The sequence below is a fragment of the Typha latifolia genome, chromosome 11 (assembly GCF_019914945.1).
Source record: "Typha latifolia isolate L0001 chromosome 11, TyphaL0001v2, whole genome shotgun sequence".
Taxonomy (NCBI): Eukaryota; Viridiplantae; Streptophyta; class Magnoliopsida; order Poales; family Typhaceae; genus Typha; species Typha latifolia.
In genome coordinates, this window is record NC_133096.1 from 8,571,626 (window position 1) to 8,589,357 (window position 17,732).

At 36.2% G+C, this 17,732-nt stretch overlaps 3 protein-coding genes across 3 annotated transcripts; 1 reads left to right on the plus strand and 2 right to left on the minus strand.

Moving 5' to 3' along the window:
- Positions 1–269: 269 nt before the first annotated feature.
- Positions 270–4,627, minus strand: LOC140797847 (3-deoxy-manno-octulosonate cytidylyltransferase, mitochondrial). The gene is made up of 8 exons (XM_073151528.1): positions 4,130–4,627; positions 3,362–3,407; positions 2,858–2,944; positions 2,657–2,781; positions 1,259–1,398; positions 1,093–1,144; positions 828–938; positions 270–607 (listed from the first exon to the last, which is right to left on the minus strand). Exons 1-8 carry the CDS (start codon positions 4,367–4,369, stop codon positions 515–517), a joined length of 894 nt encoding a protein of 297 aa, XP_073007629.1. The 5' UTR covers positions 4,370–4,627; the 3' UTR covers positions 270–514.
- Positions 4,628–6,109: 1,482 nt separating this feature from the next.
- Positions 6,110–9,355, plus strand: LOC140797382 (uncharacterized). The gene is made up of 3 exons (XM_073150768.1): positions 6,110–6,482; positions 7,550–7,825; positions 7,947–9,355. Exons 1-3 carry the CDS (start codon positions 6,342–6,344, stop codon positions 9,150–9,152), a joined length of 1,623 nt encoding a protein of 540 aa, XP_073006869.1. The 5' UTR covers positions 6,110–6,341; the 3' UTR covers positions 9,153–9,355.
- Positions 9,356–9,621: 266 nt separating this feature from the next.
- Positions 9,622–16,027, minus strand: LOC140797383 (uncharacterized). Its single transcript, XM_073150769.1, has 13 exons — positions 15,596–16,027; positions 15,284–15,396; positions 15,134–15,190; positions 14,559–14,654; positions 14,371–14,441; positions 14,127–14,169; positions 13,484–13,564; positions 13,330–13,389; positions 12,935–13,003; positions 11,784–11,881; positions 11,150–11,198; positions 11,005–11,049; positions 9,622–10,510 (listed from the first exon to the last, which is right to left on the minus strand). Exons 1-13 carry the CDS (start codon positions 15,927–15,929, stop codon positions 10,028–10,030), a joined length of 1,599 nt encoding a protein of 532 aa, XP_073006870.1. The 5' UTR covers positions 15,930–16,027; the 3' UTR covers positions 9,622–10,027.
- Between the last annotated feature and the right edge of the window lie 1,705 nt (positions 16,028–17,732).

Genomic DNA, 17,732 nt, shown 5'->3' on the forward strand with positions numbered 1-17,732 from the left:
TGAATGCCTTATCTTTTTAAACGACAGAAATTTTCAATGCCGACATAGGTCAAGCCAATCAATGGATCGTCGAATGATTTGCAAGAATAATTCCACTTTATAACTTCCTTAGCAAATGTGGATCAAAATACGTGTTATCTGCAAAGAAGGGTTATTTTATTTTTACAGTACGCATATGTCATGTGAAATGCATATATTCAGTGGATGCAAATATATCACAATTAGTTAACGTTACTCCACATTATAAATCCATTAAACTGGCAGTAGCATTTCCTTGTCACAATAAATTATTATACCTTTCTCATGGTAAAATTCTTCTCACGAACTGCCTTCAAACACTTCTTACAAAACAAGACATGGTTACAGAGTTGAAAAAAAATAAAAAAAACAAGAAAAAGCTCTAGAGAATTTAGGCTACCAGATATAATAATTCATTACGTAAGTCAAACAAGACATGGAGAATACTAGAACTAGGCTCACTCTCGGCATCGCTCTTGTAATTTTACTTGCTCCACTACGGGATATTTCTTTCTTGCATCAGTGTTTCTATCTTTTCAATGTCTTCAGGCGTGTCGACACCATGTGCATCATGGTCAACTTTGATAACCTGCAAATTCGCAAGAGATGTCTTTCATATTACAATTGCATGAACAACATGCATGATGGGTAGCACAAGGACTTAGAAGTAAACAGCCTACAGCCATAAAGTCAATCAAGCAAAATTAGTTATGCTAATACTCAGAGAAACCATAATAAACATTTAACTGAAAAAAGAATCCTTCAGGGGACAAATTAACAAAATTTGTATACGGCATATCTGGAATTACCTTCATCTTGTATCCATTCTCAAGAACTTTCAGTTGCTCCAGGTCTTCTTCCAGTTGCAAAGGGGTAGGTGGAAGCTCTGAGTAAGTCTTTAAAAATTTGGAATCAAAGCTCTGAATGGAGAGAATGACAAATATTAGTAAATACTGTTCGCACAAATTTGTTGATTGGTGCAGATAAACAATTTAGAAACCCAAGCGAAAACATCATTATTCAACAACCGCAACGTGGCATACTAAATAATCAAGATATCCACGCAAGAAGTACCTGAATACCCAAATGAAGAAGATATGGGAACTGAGGGTTAACTTTCCCTGACCTGAAATAATAGAATATGCCAAACAGCAATATGAAAAGTCATATCGTGATCGTGAGAGCGCCACAAAACCAATAACCATAACAGAGCCACTAATCCAGCTTATAAAAGACTCACTTGTTAAATGGAATCAACCCCCTTGAGAAGTAAATTGCATAACCACGATTGTCTACTACACACTTAACTCGGTTTGAGTCAAATGCATCTTCTGGTTTCAGTGAAGTGACAGCTGTGCTGAAAACTGCATCAGGAGCTTCCTATGCACCAGAAGTCCAACACAATTATTTTTACATTTGAAGATGGCAAAGAAAGAGGGAAAAAGAGTAACAACGAAGAAAGGAGGGGGAAGTGCATGTCTAAACATAACAGTAATATCTATCCAGAGATGGCATAGGGGGAAAATGACTCAACTAGTTGTTGACAGGGGAAAAATACTCCAAAGCAAGAAAATTTTAGATTATTTGCACAAAGCACGAGAAGAATGCATGGTAAAACAAAGAAGCAGTTAGAGAGCAGGCCGTATCATAGTTATATACCGTAACTGTAAGATTTCAAGTGTAAAATCATTATCTTGACTATATTAAGATTTACTCCGGACACCTTTGAGCGACAATAAAAAATTTAATACATAAGATACCCCTCCTAAGCAAAGTCACACTTGAAATTTATAGACTCACAATTCAAGAACATTGACTCTATAATCACATCTTAATGTCAGTAATCCGTATGTTAACCAACTGCCTGTACTGATGAGGGGAAGACAAGGACTTGAAGTTATCACAGCCAGAAAGGAACTTTAAGATGCATAAAGAAATGTTGCTCCAGAGCAGCATGAAAATAAACTGAACACTTTTACTGTATGTACTTTCAAATTTCTTTGTAGGAAGAAAGATGCAGATCAATTTTACCAACCTTTCTAAATCTCAACTATATATATTTTTCTCAATACATTAGTTGCATTCGTTAACTAAAATTACTTGTCTTCCATTATGAGAGATATAAGAGGAGATATGGTCAAATCCCAGAAGGCTAATTAGATGAGGAGATAGCTCACCAATAACACACCCACTGAACTGAAAAAAGTAGGGGAGGGGGCAGAGAATTGGTAATAACTTAGCATAATGTTATACCACTTTGATTTTAAGAAATCTTGAGAACTACTTTTGATTTTGATAAATCCACCTACATAATGTCAAGTGGAACAAAGAGATTTCATGGTAATGAAATCATAAGCATTTTTAGTTTTTTACTCTTGCAATCCAAGTCTGAAAGAGGTTAAATCTAGAAGCTTAGAAAAGTGAGGCTTCTGATTCTCATACTAGCAGCGAGTCATTTTCACCTGATCTTAAGGAGTAGTAAAGCAACACAAATATTGGCCAATGCAGCTAGCCTGGGCATGAGAAGTATAAGTGCATTACTGGCCTTATTATGCAATCTAAGAACTATTGGTTAGAAAAAGTGAAACATTTAACAGAAATGGAAGATGCATTAAAAGTTCCATACATAAATAACCACCTGCAATGCTTTAACAATGCCATCTATAATCTCTGGTTCAATAAGTGGCTCATCTCCTTGAATATTGACAACAACATCATACTTTTTACCAAGCTTCTGAAGTGCTTCATTACAACGTTCAGTTCCTACAAGCAGAAAAGGTTTATCAATAGCTGCAGAAATTTGGATACATTATCTAATCTATAAAGGAAAAGAAGAAACCATTTTTGCATGATTCTGATGTCATTATCACATCTGCTCCAAATGCTCTACAACATTCTGCAATTTTTTCATCATCTGTCGCCACAACTACCACAAGAGGCAGAAACACAATCATTAAAGAATAAGAAGAATCAATAGTAATAATAAATTACTATATCTTATGTAGGCATACAACATCTCAAAATATATCTTATGAGCATGATTTCAGAGTATTGGATCATAAAATTGGTATGAAGATATATCTTTTTAATAAGAAAAAGCTGAAGTTTAACTAGTCTAAATATTGGAGCAGCAGATTCATACTTCTGAAACGATATATGGCACTAGAGATTGTACAGATTTAAGATCAAATGTTCTTCCCGGTGGAAGTTTTAATTGAACTGAGATTATACAGCCAAGAGTATGTATGGTATCACACAAAAAAACAAAAAACATAAAAACAAAAAAACAAAACAAAACAAACAAAAGTAAAAGAAAAGAAAACGCACAACCAGCTTTACTTACCAACATGGTCCAGGGTAGAAGCCAACTTGGCTCTCTCCCATGTTCTCTGCAAAAGTAAAATGAAGAACACGTAGAATAAAATATTTGTACTTCATATCAATACAACTCATCTGTGTTTGAAAGAAAAAACTGAAAACTCAGAAATATAGAAAGAAAAATAAGGCCTTTCAATTCATAACCTACAATAGAAGAGAGAGAACAACTGAATATCACTATTTATTCAAGCACAAAAATTGGAAAAAAAAAAAACATAACTTTTAAACCACAACCGGTATTATTCTAAAAATTGCATCCAGATCAGAAAAAGGAATAAATCCCCTCTAACTTCTATTGCCTCCAAATACGACTTATCGACAAGAGGGCAATTAATTCAAGAATAAACAGTTTATCCAACACATTCTAGTACCAAGTATATTCAAATTTGCGAGGGTTCTTTGACTTCTTTCCTATGCATCAAGTAGTTTGAGAAGACAGTTCTGATGTCAAAGTTGTCAGCTTTACCAAAATCTATGACTTAAAATCTTGTGAAACCTATTAAAATGTTACTCCTCCAAATTTAAACAATTAACCATCACTATGTCGCATTTCCGATTTATGTTCTCCAGCCCTTCTTTACAAGAGAAAGGTTCTACAAACCCCATAATTAATTCCCACAGCAATGTAATAAAATCACTAGGGAACAGCAAAATAACTCATACAGATTACATCCAGTACACTAGGCTTCCCTAGAATGTCCGAAATACGAATCTCGAGGAAGGATAGGAGAACCTGGATCATAGGCTTCCCTAGAATGTGGACGAGGGGCTTGCCCTCGAACCGGGAGGAGGCGAATCGAGCCGGTATGATCCCGACTACCCGGCTCCGGAAACTTCTCGAAGGCCAGCGGAAATAGAAGGCGGCGTGGGCCGCCGCTGCCGCCGCGATGGCGGCGCCGACGACGAGGCCGTGCACTATCCATGCCTTTTTGCTTCCTGATTCCGATGAATCTAACGGAGAGCAGATCGCCATCGACTCGTCCTCCGCAACACTTACTCTTTCTACTCGGGAGTAAAATGAAAAATAAAAGAGAAAGGATAATCGGATAAAGAAAGCATATATATATATATATATATATACACACACACACACACAGATCAGATCAGATTCAATAGCTAATCGTATACTGCCAACTATTCGGAAATAGGAAGTTCATGCATCAGAGCTGTAGATCATTTTCCTTTCGGGTGGATATAAAAACAGATGGCGGTATCAGCTTTACCGCATCCTGAAACTAAGAATGATTAACTCCGGTTTTAAATAATTATTATAAAAAAAATTATTAGATAATTTTATGATTTGACCCAACGGTTTGTAACTCGGGCTGCTCGACTCTATGAAACAGTTCTTTAATTCGGAGCGATAGTTTAGTCGGCCATCTACAAAATTTAAAGTCTAAATTAGACAAAATTTAGCTCATGAGAGCGATGTACTTTATAAAGTTGATAATAAAATCTTAGAAAATTTACAAATTTATTCTGAGTTTATAGATCTTCTAATAATGATGTACTTGATAAATTAGGTGAGACATTAAAAGGAAAACTCAGACAAAATTATAATTTACATCCAGGTGGTTAGAAGTCTAAATTTATGTCACTCTCTTACATTTATTTATTATATTTTATTAATTTAGAGTCAAATTAAAATACTTATTAGAAACAAAATTATCGATAATTTAGTAACTTCTTAATACATCTAAAATAATACTGATTAAATTTTATTCGATAAAAATATAATATATATATATATATATAAATTATAAATTAGTTAAATATATAAAAGAATATAGTTTTAGTTTAATATATTTGTAATAGGGTAAAGTAATACAAATAAAATCATAGGAAGAAAAGTTATCAAGGTTAAATATATAATGAGAAATAAAAAGTGGATTAAACCATGGGAGAATAAATTATAACTTTACCATGAAATCTCACAAGAGAAGTACGCTGTAGACAGTTCGGGATTGGGCCGAACTCGAGCTAGATGGAGATCGAGTGCATTACAAATTAATCACTCATCTTAAAATTTGATAGTTTCTTAGTATATTGGCGTTAATTATTAGAGAAAAATAAAGAGAACTTAACACCACTAGTATATCTAGAGATACTTCTTATATCTTTGTACCACCAAATTAATCTAGTCATTGGGATATTTATTTGATCCCAGATAGTATACATTAGTATAATTTAAGATTGTGGACATATCTTATCCTTTAGCATACCTCTTATTGGCGGGAGACCAATGGCTCGAATCAAGTCTAAATCTAGTGAATTCAATCACCAATTAAGAGATCAAAAAATTGGTTCGATTTGATTAGATTTTAGCCCAATCCTGATCGGATAGAAATATCTTGGGCATTTATATGTAAGACCCTGCATTATGTGTTTATTGTAAAGTTTATAGTGATAAAAGTAATACAAGATATTGGTTAGGTTGGTTCTTCTAAGGGTCTTATTTATAAATATTTTAAATATTTTATTCTAACAATTAGATTAAAGGTTAGATATGGGTTAGACAAATAGTCAACTATCTTTAGATACAGAGATATTTAGATCCTACCGAGCTTTTAATTATCTAGTCTAGATTTTAAATTATATGTGTAAATAATTACTTTGAACTAAAAGTCGTGAAGTTGTTTCTATCAAGTAATCCTATCTTGTCGAGCCATCAATCGAATCGTGTTTAAATAGAATCATGTCAAATAACGAAACTACAGAGGAAAGGAGACTTACCGACTCTAATAGAATTATTTGGTATTGAACCATTTTCAACGCTGTCCTTCTATTATTTTGTCCCATTTCGTTGTTTAATCCACTTGAGACTTGCTCGTGAAGGCACAAATTCTCACTTTTCTTATTCCCTTCTTTCCCTATCGTTGGAGAAGAAGAGTAAGTAGAGAAGAGAAGTCTACAAACCCTAACTCTAGCTCTTGATCTTTTCTTCCATGGCTTCCGGTGGATCCTCCGGCCGAGCTGTCTCGGGCTCCCGACCCTTCGATTTCGGCTCCGATGACGTCCTCTGCTCCTACGACGACTCCACCTCCCAGGGTCTCTCCAACGGGAGACGATCGGATCCCTTGGGGAAGGTATAGTTTCGATGAACCTTTGTTTCTCTTGTACTGATCGTTATCCAGCTTTGGCTTCGTACTGGAAATTTTAAAATAAAGGTGTTAGGTTCTTATTTGATTGTCTTTGGCTTCCGTTCCTGTTTTGATCTACTAGTTTCTTATTTCGCAAAGTTTTAATTTGCTTTTAGTTGATTTATGTTGTGTAGAGAAGAAGAAACCTTATATAATGTCAAAATTATTTGGTGATCCATTTCGTTTCTCCCATTGTGGAAGCCCTAATCCATTTATATCATCGATAGAGAAAGAAAACAATTCATTGGGATATTGGCAGGAAGAGAATGCTTGGAAAAGTTCAATTTTGTTGGGAAGTTTGTCCGCATTTTTGCCTTGATGTTATACATCATGTTGGCAATTGTACTTTTAATAGGTGAAGAATCTTCTATTTTGTGGCACTACTTTATTTTCCCCAATTTTGGGGATCAATTTGTATAACTTTGACATCACTAACAATTACAGTTTAATGATACTTTAGGAATCTTGCATTTGTTTAAAATGTTTGTGTTGGCTTTCCATGAATTCTCTCTCTCTCTCTCCCCCTGCCATTCTATTAGCATCTCCTAAAACCCAATGCAGTTGCATAGTCAATGTCAAGAAGGATTTGTTGGAACTATCAATATTCTATTACTAGCAGACAGTTATCAACCTATTATTATCAGATCTCTATATAATTGTACTAATTTCCAAACTGTGGTGCTTGTGATGAAATTTCTTGGTAGACTACTAACAACAGCAAAATTTCCCCTTCTGCATGGAGTAATTGGAAAGAGCCTTGATGTCGAAGAAGTTTTGAACTTCTGACATTGAGAACTATGTTCGTCTTTCAGACAAAAATGCTCAATAGAGAAAATGAAAAATGTATTATTTTTCTATTTCATCTTTGTTAGTTTCAATGAAGATTTTATACAAGTTTGTTTTGATCTAGAATTCTCCATATTTCTATCAAAGGTAATACATTCATTTTTTTTCCAAACTAGTATTGTTAGAGAATATGATAAACTTATGGTTTGTATTCTTAATTTGAGCAGGATTTCCATGACAGCAGAATGGGGAGACCGTTGATAAATATTTACGAACAAGAAGACTATTCCAAAGAGAATGTACTATCAGCTGTTGAGAAGTGCATGAAAAAATATGCTGATAATCTACTGCATTCTCTTGAGGGAGTCAGTGGACGTCTGTCACAACTAGAGATCTATTGCTATAAACTTGAAAGATCAATAGGTGAATTTAGAAGTGAAATGACTCAGGATCGTAGTGAAGAAGATTTGAAGTTCAAGTCTCTTGAGAAGCATCTTCAAGAGGCAAGTTTGCACTTAAACTATCAGTTTTTTCATTTTTGTTAGAGTACATGATTTTTAGCTTGTTCTTTTAGAATCACCGGTTCACCATGCACTAAGAGATGTTCATTCTTTTGAACGCCAGATCCACAGATCTGTACAAATCCTGAGGGACAAACAAGAACTTGCTGAGACTCAGAAGGAACTCACAAAACTTCAGCTTGTACAGAAGGAATCTACTCAAAAAAATGAAGAGGGTGTTACATCGTCAGTAACAGAGTCAAAGAAGCACGACGACCAGCCAGAACTGACAAACCAACTAGCTATTGTACCATCTGGCCAAGCTAACATACCACAGTCACTTCCATCGCAAATCCAATTTGTCCCACCGCAGATACAACCTTACAAAGAGCAAATCCCACAGCAGGCAGCATCTGTTCCTCAGAGTGTGAGACAGGACCATTATGTTGTGAACCAAGCAAATGCATACTATCCACAGCGTCAAACTGCAGTACAGGACCAGCAGAGCCAGACATTTCAACCTGAGGTTCAATACATGCAAGCAAGATCTCAGAGTCAGGATCTCCCTACCCAGGATCCAGCACAGCGACCTCAAATGATAAATCAGACGCGCTCACAATCATTTCCTCAATATCAGCAGCAATGGCCCCCGCAACCCTCTCAGCAGTTTCAACCACAGGTGGTGCAACCGCAGCAACCTAGCACTCAGCAGCTTCCACCAAAAGTGGTGCAACCACAACTGCCACCTTTGCAGGCTCAAATCGGATCTCAGGCTCCACCATCTTATCCTCCATACTCATCTTACCGACCTGGCAATCCAGTTCCTGAAACATTCTCTGGCAGCATGGCTAAACAGGCTCAATATTCCACAATTCATCAGCCTGGTGCAAACCGCTCTGAAGTTGCGCCTTTGGGTTATGGCGGACAAGGTGGCACCATATCACAGCCACCGACACAGCATAATACACAGGGCTCGTATGGACCACATCTGACCAAGGTTGAGTACACAAGTACTGCATCCTACAGACCGCCTGTAAATGTACAAGGTTACAATGCCCCATACAACTATTCAGTTAGCAATGTTCCACCTGCCCACTCTCCGCAACTGCCTTCCAGTGAGTATGGCAGGTCGCGCCATCCAGGACAGCAGATAATGCTGAATCACCCTTATGGCGACATGATTGAGAAAGCTATTAGTATGGGATATCCGAGAGAGCAGGTTATTGGTGTCACCCATAAGATGGCAGAGAGTGGTCAGCCTATGGACTTCAATGTGCTGCTTGACCGGCTGAATGGAGGATCTGCCAGCATGCCCCCACGAGAATGGTGAAGGTAACATAATAGTGTCATCAAATTTCGGACCTGCCTCCATATCTGAGTGAAGGTGCTTCAGTGAAGTGCTTTTGCAGTCCTTGCAGAATTCGATTTCTTGTTGATTGTAAATATGGTTGATTTTTCCAGAACAGTTATATCTTTGTGATTTATGTGCCTTTACAATATAAATAAGTGATGCACATGTTGTTTGAGTGATTATCAGAAGCTTCATATCTGTCTGGCAAGAATTTTTCATTGAACCCCATTTTCCTGGTCAGCAATTTGTTTGTTATACACAAAAGCCATTAAATTAGTTTGACTTGTACCATCCTAACACGATCTCAATCTAGAGGCTGGGAAAACTGTTTATAAAACCTACTCAATAATTTTGAATATTAATGCGTATTGTCTTTGTCCGGGAATATGGATGCAAAGCATGATATTGTTTCTCCAGAAAGTTGTTTAAGAATTTGACACGATAAGTCTGATCCATGAATAATTGCATAAAGATGAGTAGAAAGTTATGGCCTTCATGCACCTCTTATATGTAGAGGTACTCGCACGTCTAAATCGATCGTAACAAACTACTGCATAGCATACAAAAAGAAACCGGTCATAGTGTTACATATATGTGCCTTGATCATTATACTAAACTTAGCTTGGTACTGACAAGCAGCAGCAGCAGCCAAATACCTCATGGACTAGTATCATTTGATTGGCATCAGCAAATGACCACTTTGGCGTTGCTGACTTCTATATGCTGTGATGAGCATCCACGTTTTCTCTATATTACTACAGGATCTTCTTTGATCCTGTTGTCGTATTGTCACTGCTTTGCAGGTTGCAGCAGCTGAAATAAATAAAGCTTGTAGCATTGAACCATGTTGCTGCTTACCACCGACTACTACTTCCATAACGAGGTAGACTCTTTGTATGTCTATCACTATCACGGTATCCTTTTCCTCGCTTCTTAGCTCCTGACTCCTTCCTAACCCCATTTTCTTCATGCCTCCTGGTGTCCAGCTTTTCTCTTTTACTGGATTTCTGCTTTGCTTTTGGGGCATGCCTCCTCTTCCCAGATGACAATTCACTGTCATCCTCAGCGACTATATTCTCCCTTGGTAATGGTTCATCATCCACCAACTGCCAGTTATATATCATGTCATTCCCATTTTCAAATTGATGGGCAATTGGTTCCCCAGCTCCCCGGAGCAAGCTATCAAACGTAAGCTCTCCATTATTTCCACCTTTACGGTCAAGAAGCAGAGAATCCGGTCTAATGATGGTACCCAGGATGCTCCTGTTACGGCCTAAGCTGATGATGGTGTTTGCGTCCGTTAGTGTAGAGTATGCCATCGAAAAGGCTGATTTCACCTGCAGCATGTAATAATATAGTTATGTAACAAAGTTAACGGAAAGAATAAGTATCCATGCAAGTATCAGGACCGAGAACACCTGAAGAGATTAAGGGACAAAAATGACAACAGTGATTGAGCTCAATTTTGGGCAATGTCCTCCAATGCAGAGATTTATCGAACTCCTACATAAGTTTCCTTTAGTTTTTCTCCAACCCAATAATTGCTACTTTTGAATGGAATAGGTCCTTGATAAGTGGTCTTCATAAGACATCTCAGAAGAACAATATTATAACTATCCTTTTGTAACTTGACCTCATTAAGTGAGATGCATATTACAATTTCTACAAAGTTGATAAGTTAGACTACATTCAGAAAAGCAAACACATTTGTTTAAAAATCTTTATTCTGTCAAGCACAAGGGTACTTGAAATAAGCATCAAAAGAAATTAGCCTATATTTATAGACATGAATAACACTAAATGTCAGAAAAAATCAGATCATAAATGTTACCTTAAAGTAGTTATAGGAGTTCTTCCCAATGTCATTATCGGGTGCCTATACCATTGAAAACATTATCCAAATATAATAAGTTTCTCGTTACTGGTGGACGCTAGAGGCCAGATTGCATAAACCTCAGAAAACACAAGCAGCTCACCTGGGGATCCTCAATGGAGAGAAGATACGGTCGATCTGAATTCATAAATCTACAGAAAATGAGGATAAAAATGTCATGACTAGCAAAACAGAAGAATAAAAAGAATGTTAAGTGAGAGCGCAGAACAGTTCAAATGACTGAAGTAAGCATACAGTTAAAAGACTGTTCTTCGTGACTACTCTAATATGACAATCATTCTTCATGCAACTGAGCTACGTTAACAAGTCATGGGACCCGTAACTGAACAACAGGTGGTATGCTTACTCCTTTAAGCAGTTGCGTGACCTCCCTCTAGGTGTAGTTAAGAAGATTAGTAAAGACCAGATCACATCAGCCCATAGATGAAGAGAGAATTTTTATCCTCTTTTGAGCATTTATAGAGTGACTTGACTGCACCATTCAGTGGTAACCTATGATGACTTACATCCAACACTAAAGAACAGATTTCCAAATTGATTAACACAAATCACTAGTGAGAAGAGAAACTATGGTTCTCCACTTTCTGTAACACAACTAACAGAAGTGCAAACAATTATCCTGCAACTACAGAAAGTGCATCCATAGACACATGTAAGGAAAGGAAAGTCTATTGACGGTTAAAAACAGGAACCAGGTGAAGACAGTATAATTATACCCCTTATCACTCTTCAAGAAAAAGCTACTTTTCGAACTGCAAGAGACGCCAATGTCCCAATTGTTCAGCTTGCGCCCAAAAAAATCAAAGAAATTAACCTGTTACGCAAATACAAGGTTAAAATAAAACCACCATAGGGTATGTTAATGTCCGTAGCAACATATCAAATGATGCATCTACACAAAAAAGACCTAGTGATGACTAGGAGCAAACTAAGGACACTGTATTTAAGCAAAATATGTGTGTCAGTCAAGTTTAAGCTCGTCATTCATTGAAATATAGCATCAGAACCAATCCCAAATTGTAGGCAGAAAAGAAAGTACGGATGATGATTGTTGGATGACAATGTGGAATTAAATTTTGATGCTCTATTTACTGACTGAGTTGCAAGCCACCTTTTTTGGCATGATTATCAATTCACTTAAAAGTATAAAATATTGAAGAACCATGTAAACATTTCAAATTTTGATATGAAGATGTTGATATTATGAACATTAAGCATATTCACCCTCCAAAAAGGTCGTCTGCTTGTAATACATAAACATATTTCATCAGAATGTGTATGTTATAGATATACCAGAAGAATAATAAAATAAAAAATCAGTATGGAAGTGTCAACACAATTTTGTCCTCTTAAGATCAAGATACTGGCCGTAGGACTCTATACAGACATTTTTTATTCATTTCTTTACCTTCTACAAGTTATGGTGCTGAACTGCAGAATAACATACATTAGTATCAGAAATCTGATATACATTTAGTAACACATAATTGAAATATTAAAAAAAGCAAAAAGTTATGTTAGCCTATTGGCCCTATTCCACCCTCTGCATGGCATACTGCCTCAAGAACCAAAGTGGTGAAGAAGGAAGAAATTTTTTATAAACGTCATAAAGTCAGTCGTCAGATAGTTTTCATCTCTAAGATGCAATTAACAGAAATATTAAATGATGCTGAATCCCATGCCAAGGTATTTTCATTCTTTTTACATGCTTTCTGGACAAAAGTCTATTAGGTGCTTTATGAATGTATTATAAATCTAATTTTACAATTCTCGCATCAGATTTCCCTATCTAAGAGAATGAAGGTCAATAAAACCAGAGACAAAAGAAAAAGAATACTCGGTACACAATCAAAAAGAAATTACATACCAGAAGAATTCCCAAATTTTGTTCCATAGATTGGTGGAGACCTTGTAACTCTTGTCCTTTCCAGTGCATCTAAAAGCAGGAAATTTTCCGCATAAGGCCACAAATTTGACAGTGAAATTCAGATTAAGCATAAAACTACAAAAAAAATATGCACCAAAACAGAACATAATTCTATCAAGGAACACAAAGGACATAACAATTTACAAGCCTAGAATATATTCCTTTAATTTAAGGGGCTATGAGAAAAAGTTTAGTTTATTACACTTGAGTTTCTATTAAGGCTCAGTTTTGCAAAAACAACAAATATAAGAAACTTAGAAACACAGTTTGATCCACTCTAAAAATTGGCACAATCAAAAAACAATATAACATTAGATATAAGAATGTCTTATTACCTGTAAGTGTGTTATTAGCATTGTAAGAAGAGCATAAGAACCAATTCCGCCGGAGTAGACCTGAAATAAAACAAAGGGAACAGGTAAACTTAACTCGGAAAAGTTTAGGTCGATTCCAAAGTCTAACAAGTAAGGAATAGTACTAGAAAGAAACCTCATTTAATTCTCTTTGCTGCAGAAAAACCTTCAGAATCAAACATAATGGCCGCAAAGGAGGTAACTTCTTCACAGCATCCTGTTAAAAAATTACGATGGAATCATATTTCACAGGCATGGCAGTAAGTGTCTACAAGCTTTTGCTGACAAATGTATGGATAATCGCATTCAACAAGATCGGTTCTAATATTACAATCTAGTAACCATCTGTCAGCTAAGCATTTTCACCACATATGTGGTGGTTAGCTAGATCACAACTCAGATATAAAAAAGTTCTAAGCACATTAACTGATTTTCACAATTCTCTAAATTAGGGCCAAATTCTCAAACAAAAGCAAAACAAGAAAATCAAAGGGCTAGCTATAGAAGTTATAATGCTGGTTGACATACACAGCGATCTTGGTTTTAGGCTCATCCAATTAAGGGGGCAATCCACTAGAAAGTCCTCTCAACATGAAAATAAGCTATATGAGGAAAAAAGATAACAACTTTTGATTTAAAGATTGCCTTCTTTCTCTAATACACAGTCAAGAAAAAGAGCCAAATGAATCTTAATCACATTATTGGGATCTATTAATAACATACATATTTCTGCAGAGCAAAAACAAAAGGTTGATAAATGCTTAAGTTTCCAGAAGTACCTTGATAAAATCAGCAGCTTTGGGTCCACTATCCACATCAAAACTGGTAGATGAAAATAAAACACAAATTCACAAGGTAAAGTAAGAACCTCAGAAACAGTCGTTATCATTATTAAGATTTATTATTTCAATTTGTACCTAATACATCAGTGTCAGAACAAGTTATAACAAATTGTTGAAAAATTGGATGCTGCTCAATAACTTAAATTATAAAGTTGGAAAGTGGAATCAGAAGATGATGTACCTGATATCAAAAGCTAGCCCACTTCGCTTTTCTACAAACTTCACAATTGGCACCCGAGCCTTTGCTATAACCTAGAGAAAGGAATGGCATCATATAGACAAAGCACTGAAGCTATGCAGTAAAGAATACGAGTTACTGACGTAATGTGTGGGAACTACTAAAAAACACAACCACTGTTACATTTCTACCTGCATCTTTCTAACAATACTTCTTTGGGATAATGCTCTAGCAAGAGCATACAGGCCAACTTGTGGAGACTTCACCTTTGACTCCAAAATCACAACCTACAGCGGCCACGGTGAGTTTATAAGAAATAGAAAATACCTCTGTATGAAACTTCCTTTATGGAAATGTGCATGGTATGGAAGCAAAAGGAACTTGTGACACCATCTGATGCAAAGTAAGCGAGCTGAAATTGAAATATGGCATCAAAAGTAAGTGCATCCAGTGCACTAGGCATCCACCATGGAAGACCCGGGGAGGACAACATATTGCAACCTTACTTCCATCACTGGGTAATGGAGTGATTATTCCACAACTCAGGCGGTCAAACCTATGCCAAGGCATATGGCATTGCCGTACAAGCTAATATAATACCATGGGAACATCATACAAGCTAAGATGGTATACACATCAGACATTACACCTTTCAAACATACATTTTGCCAGGAAATCTCGCAATTACAGATATGTAACAATATCGAAGAATCAAAAAAAGGAAAAATTATTGGCTTGGTAAATGTAGAAGATGCAATGTACTTGCATCGATATCACTCGTTGGCAGATACAGGCCCGTCCTAAAAGATCCAAAAACTTCCACCTGCACAGTAAAAAAAACAATTGAAGAGAAAAGTAATGGATGAATCCGCTGTAAAGACATGATGTAAGAATCTAACAGCCAGCTCCACCACACCTTGCATTGAGGCCAAATGTGTTTTACAACCTCAAAAACAGATTGTACAGCAGCACTACGTGAAGCTTGTTCTTCAGGTGTTGGCGAGACAAAGTCGCAAAAATCAAGGATCTCTGTAGTAAACAGAATAACGTTATGATACCCCTCTACACATCATTAAAAAAAAAAAAGGAAAAACATATCTCTAGCACAATACACGCTCTTCGTTTGTGTATTAGCGGCTAAAAACTTATCCAAACAATAAAGTAGGTTTACTTTCCTACCACTCCCCTAATCGACACCCTAATCTCTTGCGGGAACTGAGAAAGTTACCTTTGTGAAGCTGGAGCATGGGGCTCTGGAAGCGGCACCCGGCACGGAACCACGCCTTCTCCGACGCCCGAGGCGTCTCCGGCGTTCGACATATCGAAGCCGACGTCCGCGGAGGCTGAGGAGGAGCAGGAGGAGACTCGTCGCACTGTGGGGTTTCGGCGGCGGATACGTCGAGGGAGAAGAAGTCGGCAGCGGGGATGCGACCGGCGGGATCCTCCGCCGACGTGATCTCGTTACGGAACACGGAGTAGGAAACCGCGGGATATTGGTCGGAGTCGGCGCCGAAGGCAAAGTCTGGTAAGGTTTCGTATACGAAGCCCTCGGTTTCCTCCATGGCTGGAGAGAGAGAGAGAGAGAGAGAGAGAGAGAGAGAGAGAGAGAGGTAGGGTTTTTGTGAGAATGCGGATCCTTGGTTACGGGCGGTATATGAATCCGCAGAAAGCCCAAAGAAGAAAGAATCGAATAGGATTAGTAGACGAAGTTTTAGCCGTTGGATGATTTTACGATTCGCACCGGGTATGTTATCTTATTTACACATCACACCCTACTCCTATTAGCCATTAAGCATAAACCACACTGCCCCGAGTTCCCAAAGCTAACCATGATCTTTGTGCAAGTCACCGGACCGGAATAACGAAGTATTCAGAATTCAGAGTGACTCTTTCTCATATTACCCCCCAAAAAATTAGGATATGATTTACAAAATATAAAGTCTTAGATAAATAATTTATCTCAAACTCAACTTGATTTAAACTTTAGCTGCTGGAATATTCTGAAATCAGGATTCTTTTTTTTTCCTTTTTTTATTTCTCTGGGATTATGTTTGGTTGAAGAATAAGATATATGGTAGTGCTATGCTCATTTTTAGTTCATGATTATAAAAGGGGAAATATTATTTTTGTATTTTATTGTAATACCAAGATAAATGGTTATCTTCCTTATTCCAACTCTACGTCAAAATAGAAATACAAGAATAAGAAGTTTAATATCCATGATATTAGTAATATCAGGTTAATCAAAGCATTAATTATATCAGATTTGATGGTATGTGGTTATAAATCATGAATAAAATATTCTTAATTTATGAACATGAGTTCTTATTCCTCAACTAAACTGTCCAAATATATAGTAAATTAGCATCAACTAGATAGGTTCTCCGCGATCACCTTATGTTAGAAGTATTCAAGGTGCGAATATTATATTAAATTATTAAATAACAAATTTATATATATATATATATATATATACTTTTAAATAACAAGTTCTGAGACCCACCATATGATTTATAGAAGAAAGAAAAAAAAACCTCCAAAACTCAATCGAAATAATACCATAAAGAGGTTCGGATTTCCAACGGAGCAAGTCTACCGAAGAGGCTTGATCATTAATGTCTTCGTTATATGTATAATTCTTTTCTTCTTCTTCTTTTAGAAAAAAAAAACGTCCAGCGTTGACTTTTTAGGCATCGAGATCTGATCCAAACCTAATTAAATAGATCCAGTTCATGCTCTCTCTCTCTCTCTCTATCTCTCCTTCTTTCCGTGTTGACTTTAAGAAAGTAATATAAGTCAAAACGGGGGACCAAATATTGTAAGAATGATAGGAAGTATCTCGTTATATTTACTGCCTGCCTCAAGCTTGAGCCGATTTGGAAGAAAAAAATATATATATCACATTAGCTAAGTCACAAGTTTGGGCCATGATAATTCTAGATCTGGCTAATTGGATACCATAATTTATGTTCACGTAGTCTTTACTCTTTAGCAGCTCATTTCGCCTCGAAAATATATTAATTTTTAGTATAGGTTTAAAAATTCAATACTAAATAGTAATATATATATATATATATATATATATATATATATATATATATATAATATGAGTAATATAAACTGTTAGATAAAAAATATTAATTTATATTTTTATAAATGAAACAAGTCATATTTCAAGCTTGGTGTAATTTATGCTTAATAGGGCTTGAAATAAGATTTGAATTGATTAGAGTTTGAAATTGCTTATTAATCGACTTATTTAGGTTTGATATTGAAATTAGTTTGAATTAAAATAATTTTAATATAAAATTGATCTAATATCTAGTCTCGAAATTAATTTTAATTTAAGTTTTATCAGAACTAAT

Coding starts and splice junctions, on each gene's coding strand:
- LOC140797847 (XM_073151528.1), bottom strand. CDS start 4,369: ATGGCGATCTGCTCTCCGTTAGATTCATCGGAATCAGGAAGCAAAAAG. Junction 2,782..2,857: donor ATCAGAATCATGCAAAAATG/GTTTCTTCTTTT, acceptor TTCTGCTTGTAG/GAACTGAACGTTGTAATGAA. Junction 1,145..1,258: donor GGGTTGATTCCATTTAACAA/GTGAGTCTTTTA, acceptor CTATTATTTCAG/GTCAGGGAAAGTTAACCCTC.
- LOC140797382 (XM_073150768.1), top strand. CDS start 6,342: ATGGCTTCCGGTGGATCCTCCGGCCGAGCTGTCTCGGGCTCCCGACCC. Junction 6,483..7,549: donor GATCGGATCCCTTGGGGAAG/GTATAGTTTCGA, acceptor TAATTTGAGCAG/GATTTCCATGACAGCAGAAT. Junction 7,826..7,946: donor TTGAGAAGCATCTTCAAGAG/GCAAGTTTGCAC, acceptor TTTGAACGCCAG/ATCCACAGATCTGTACAAAT.
- LOC140797383 (XM_073150769.1), bottom strand. CDS start 15,929: ATGGAGGAAACCGAGGGCTTCGTATACGAAACCTTACCAGACTTTGCC. Junction 15,397..15,595: donor CATGCTCCAGCTTCACAAAG/GTAACTTTCTCA, acceptor TGTTTACTACAG/AGATCCTTGATTTTTGCGAC. Junction 11,050..11,149: donor TCTCCATTGAGGATCCCCAG/GTGAGCTGCTTG, acceptor TCAATGGTATAG/GCACCCGATAATGACATTGG.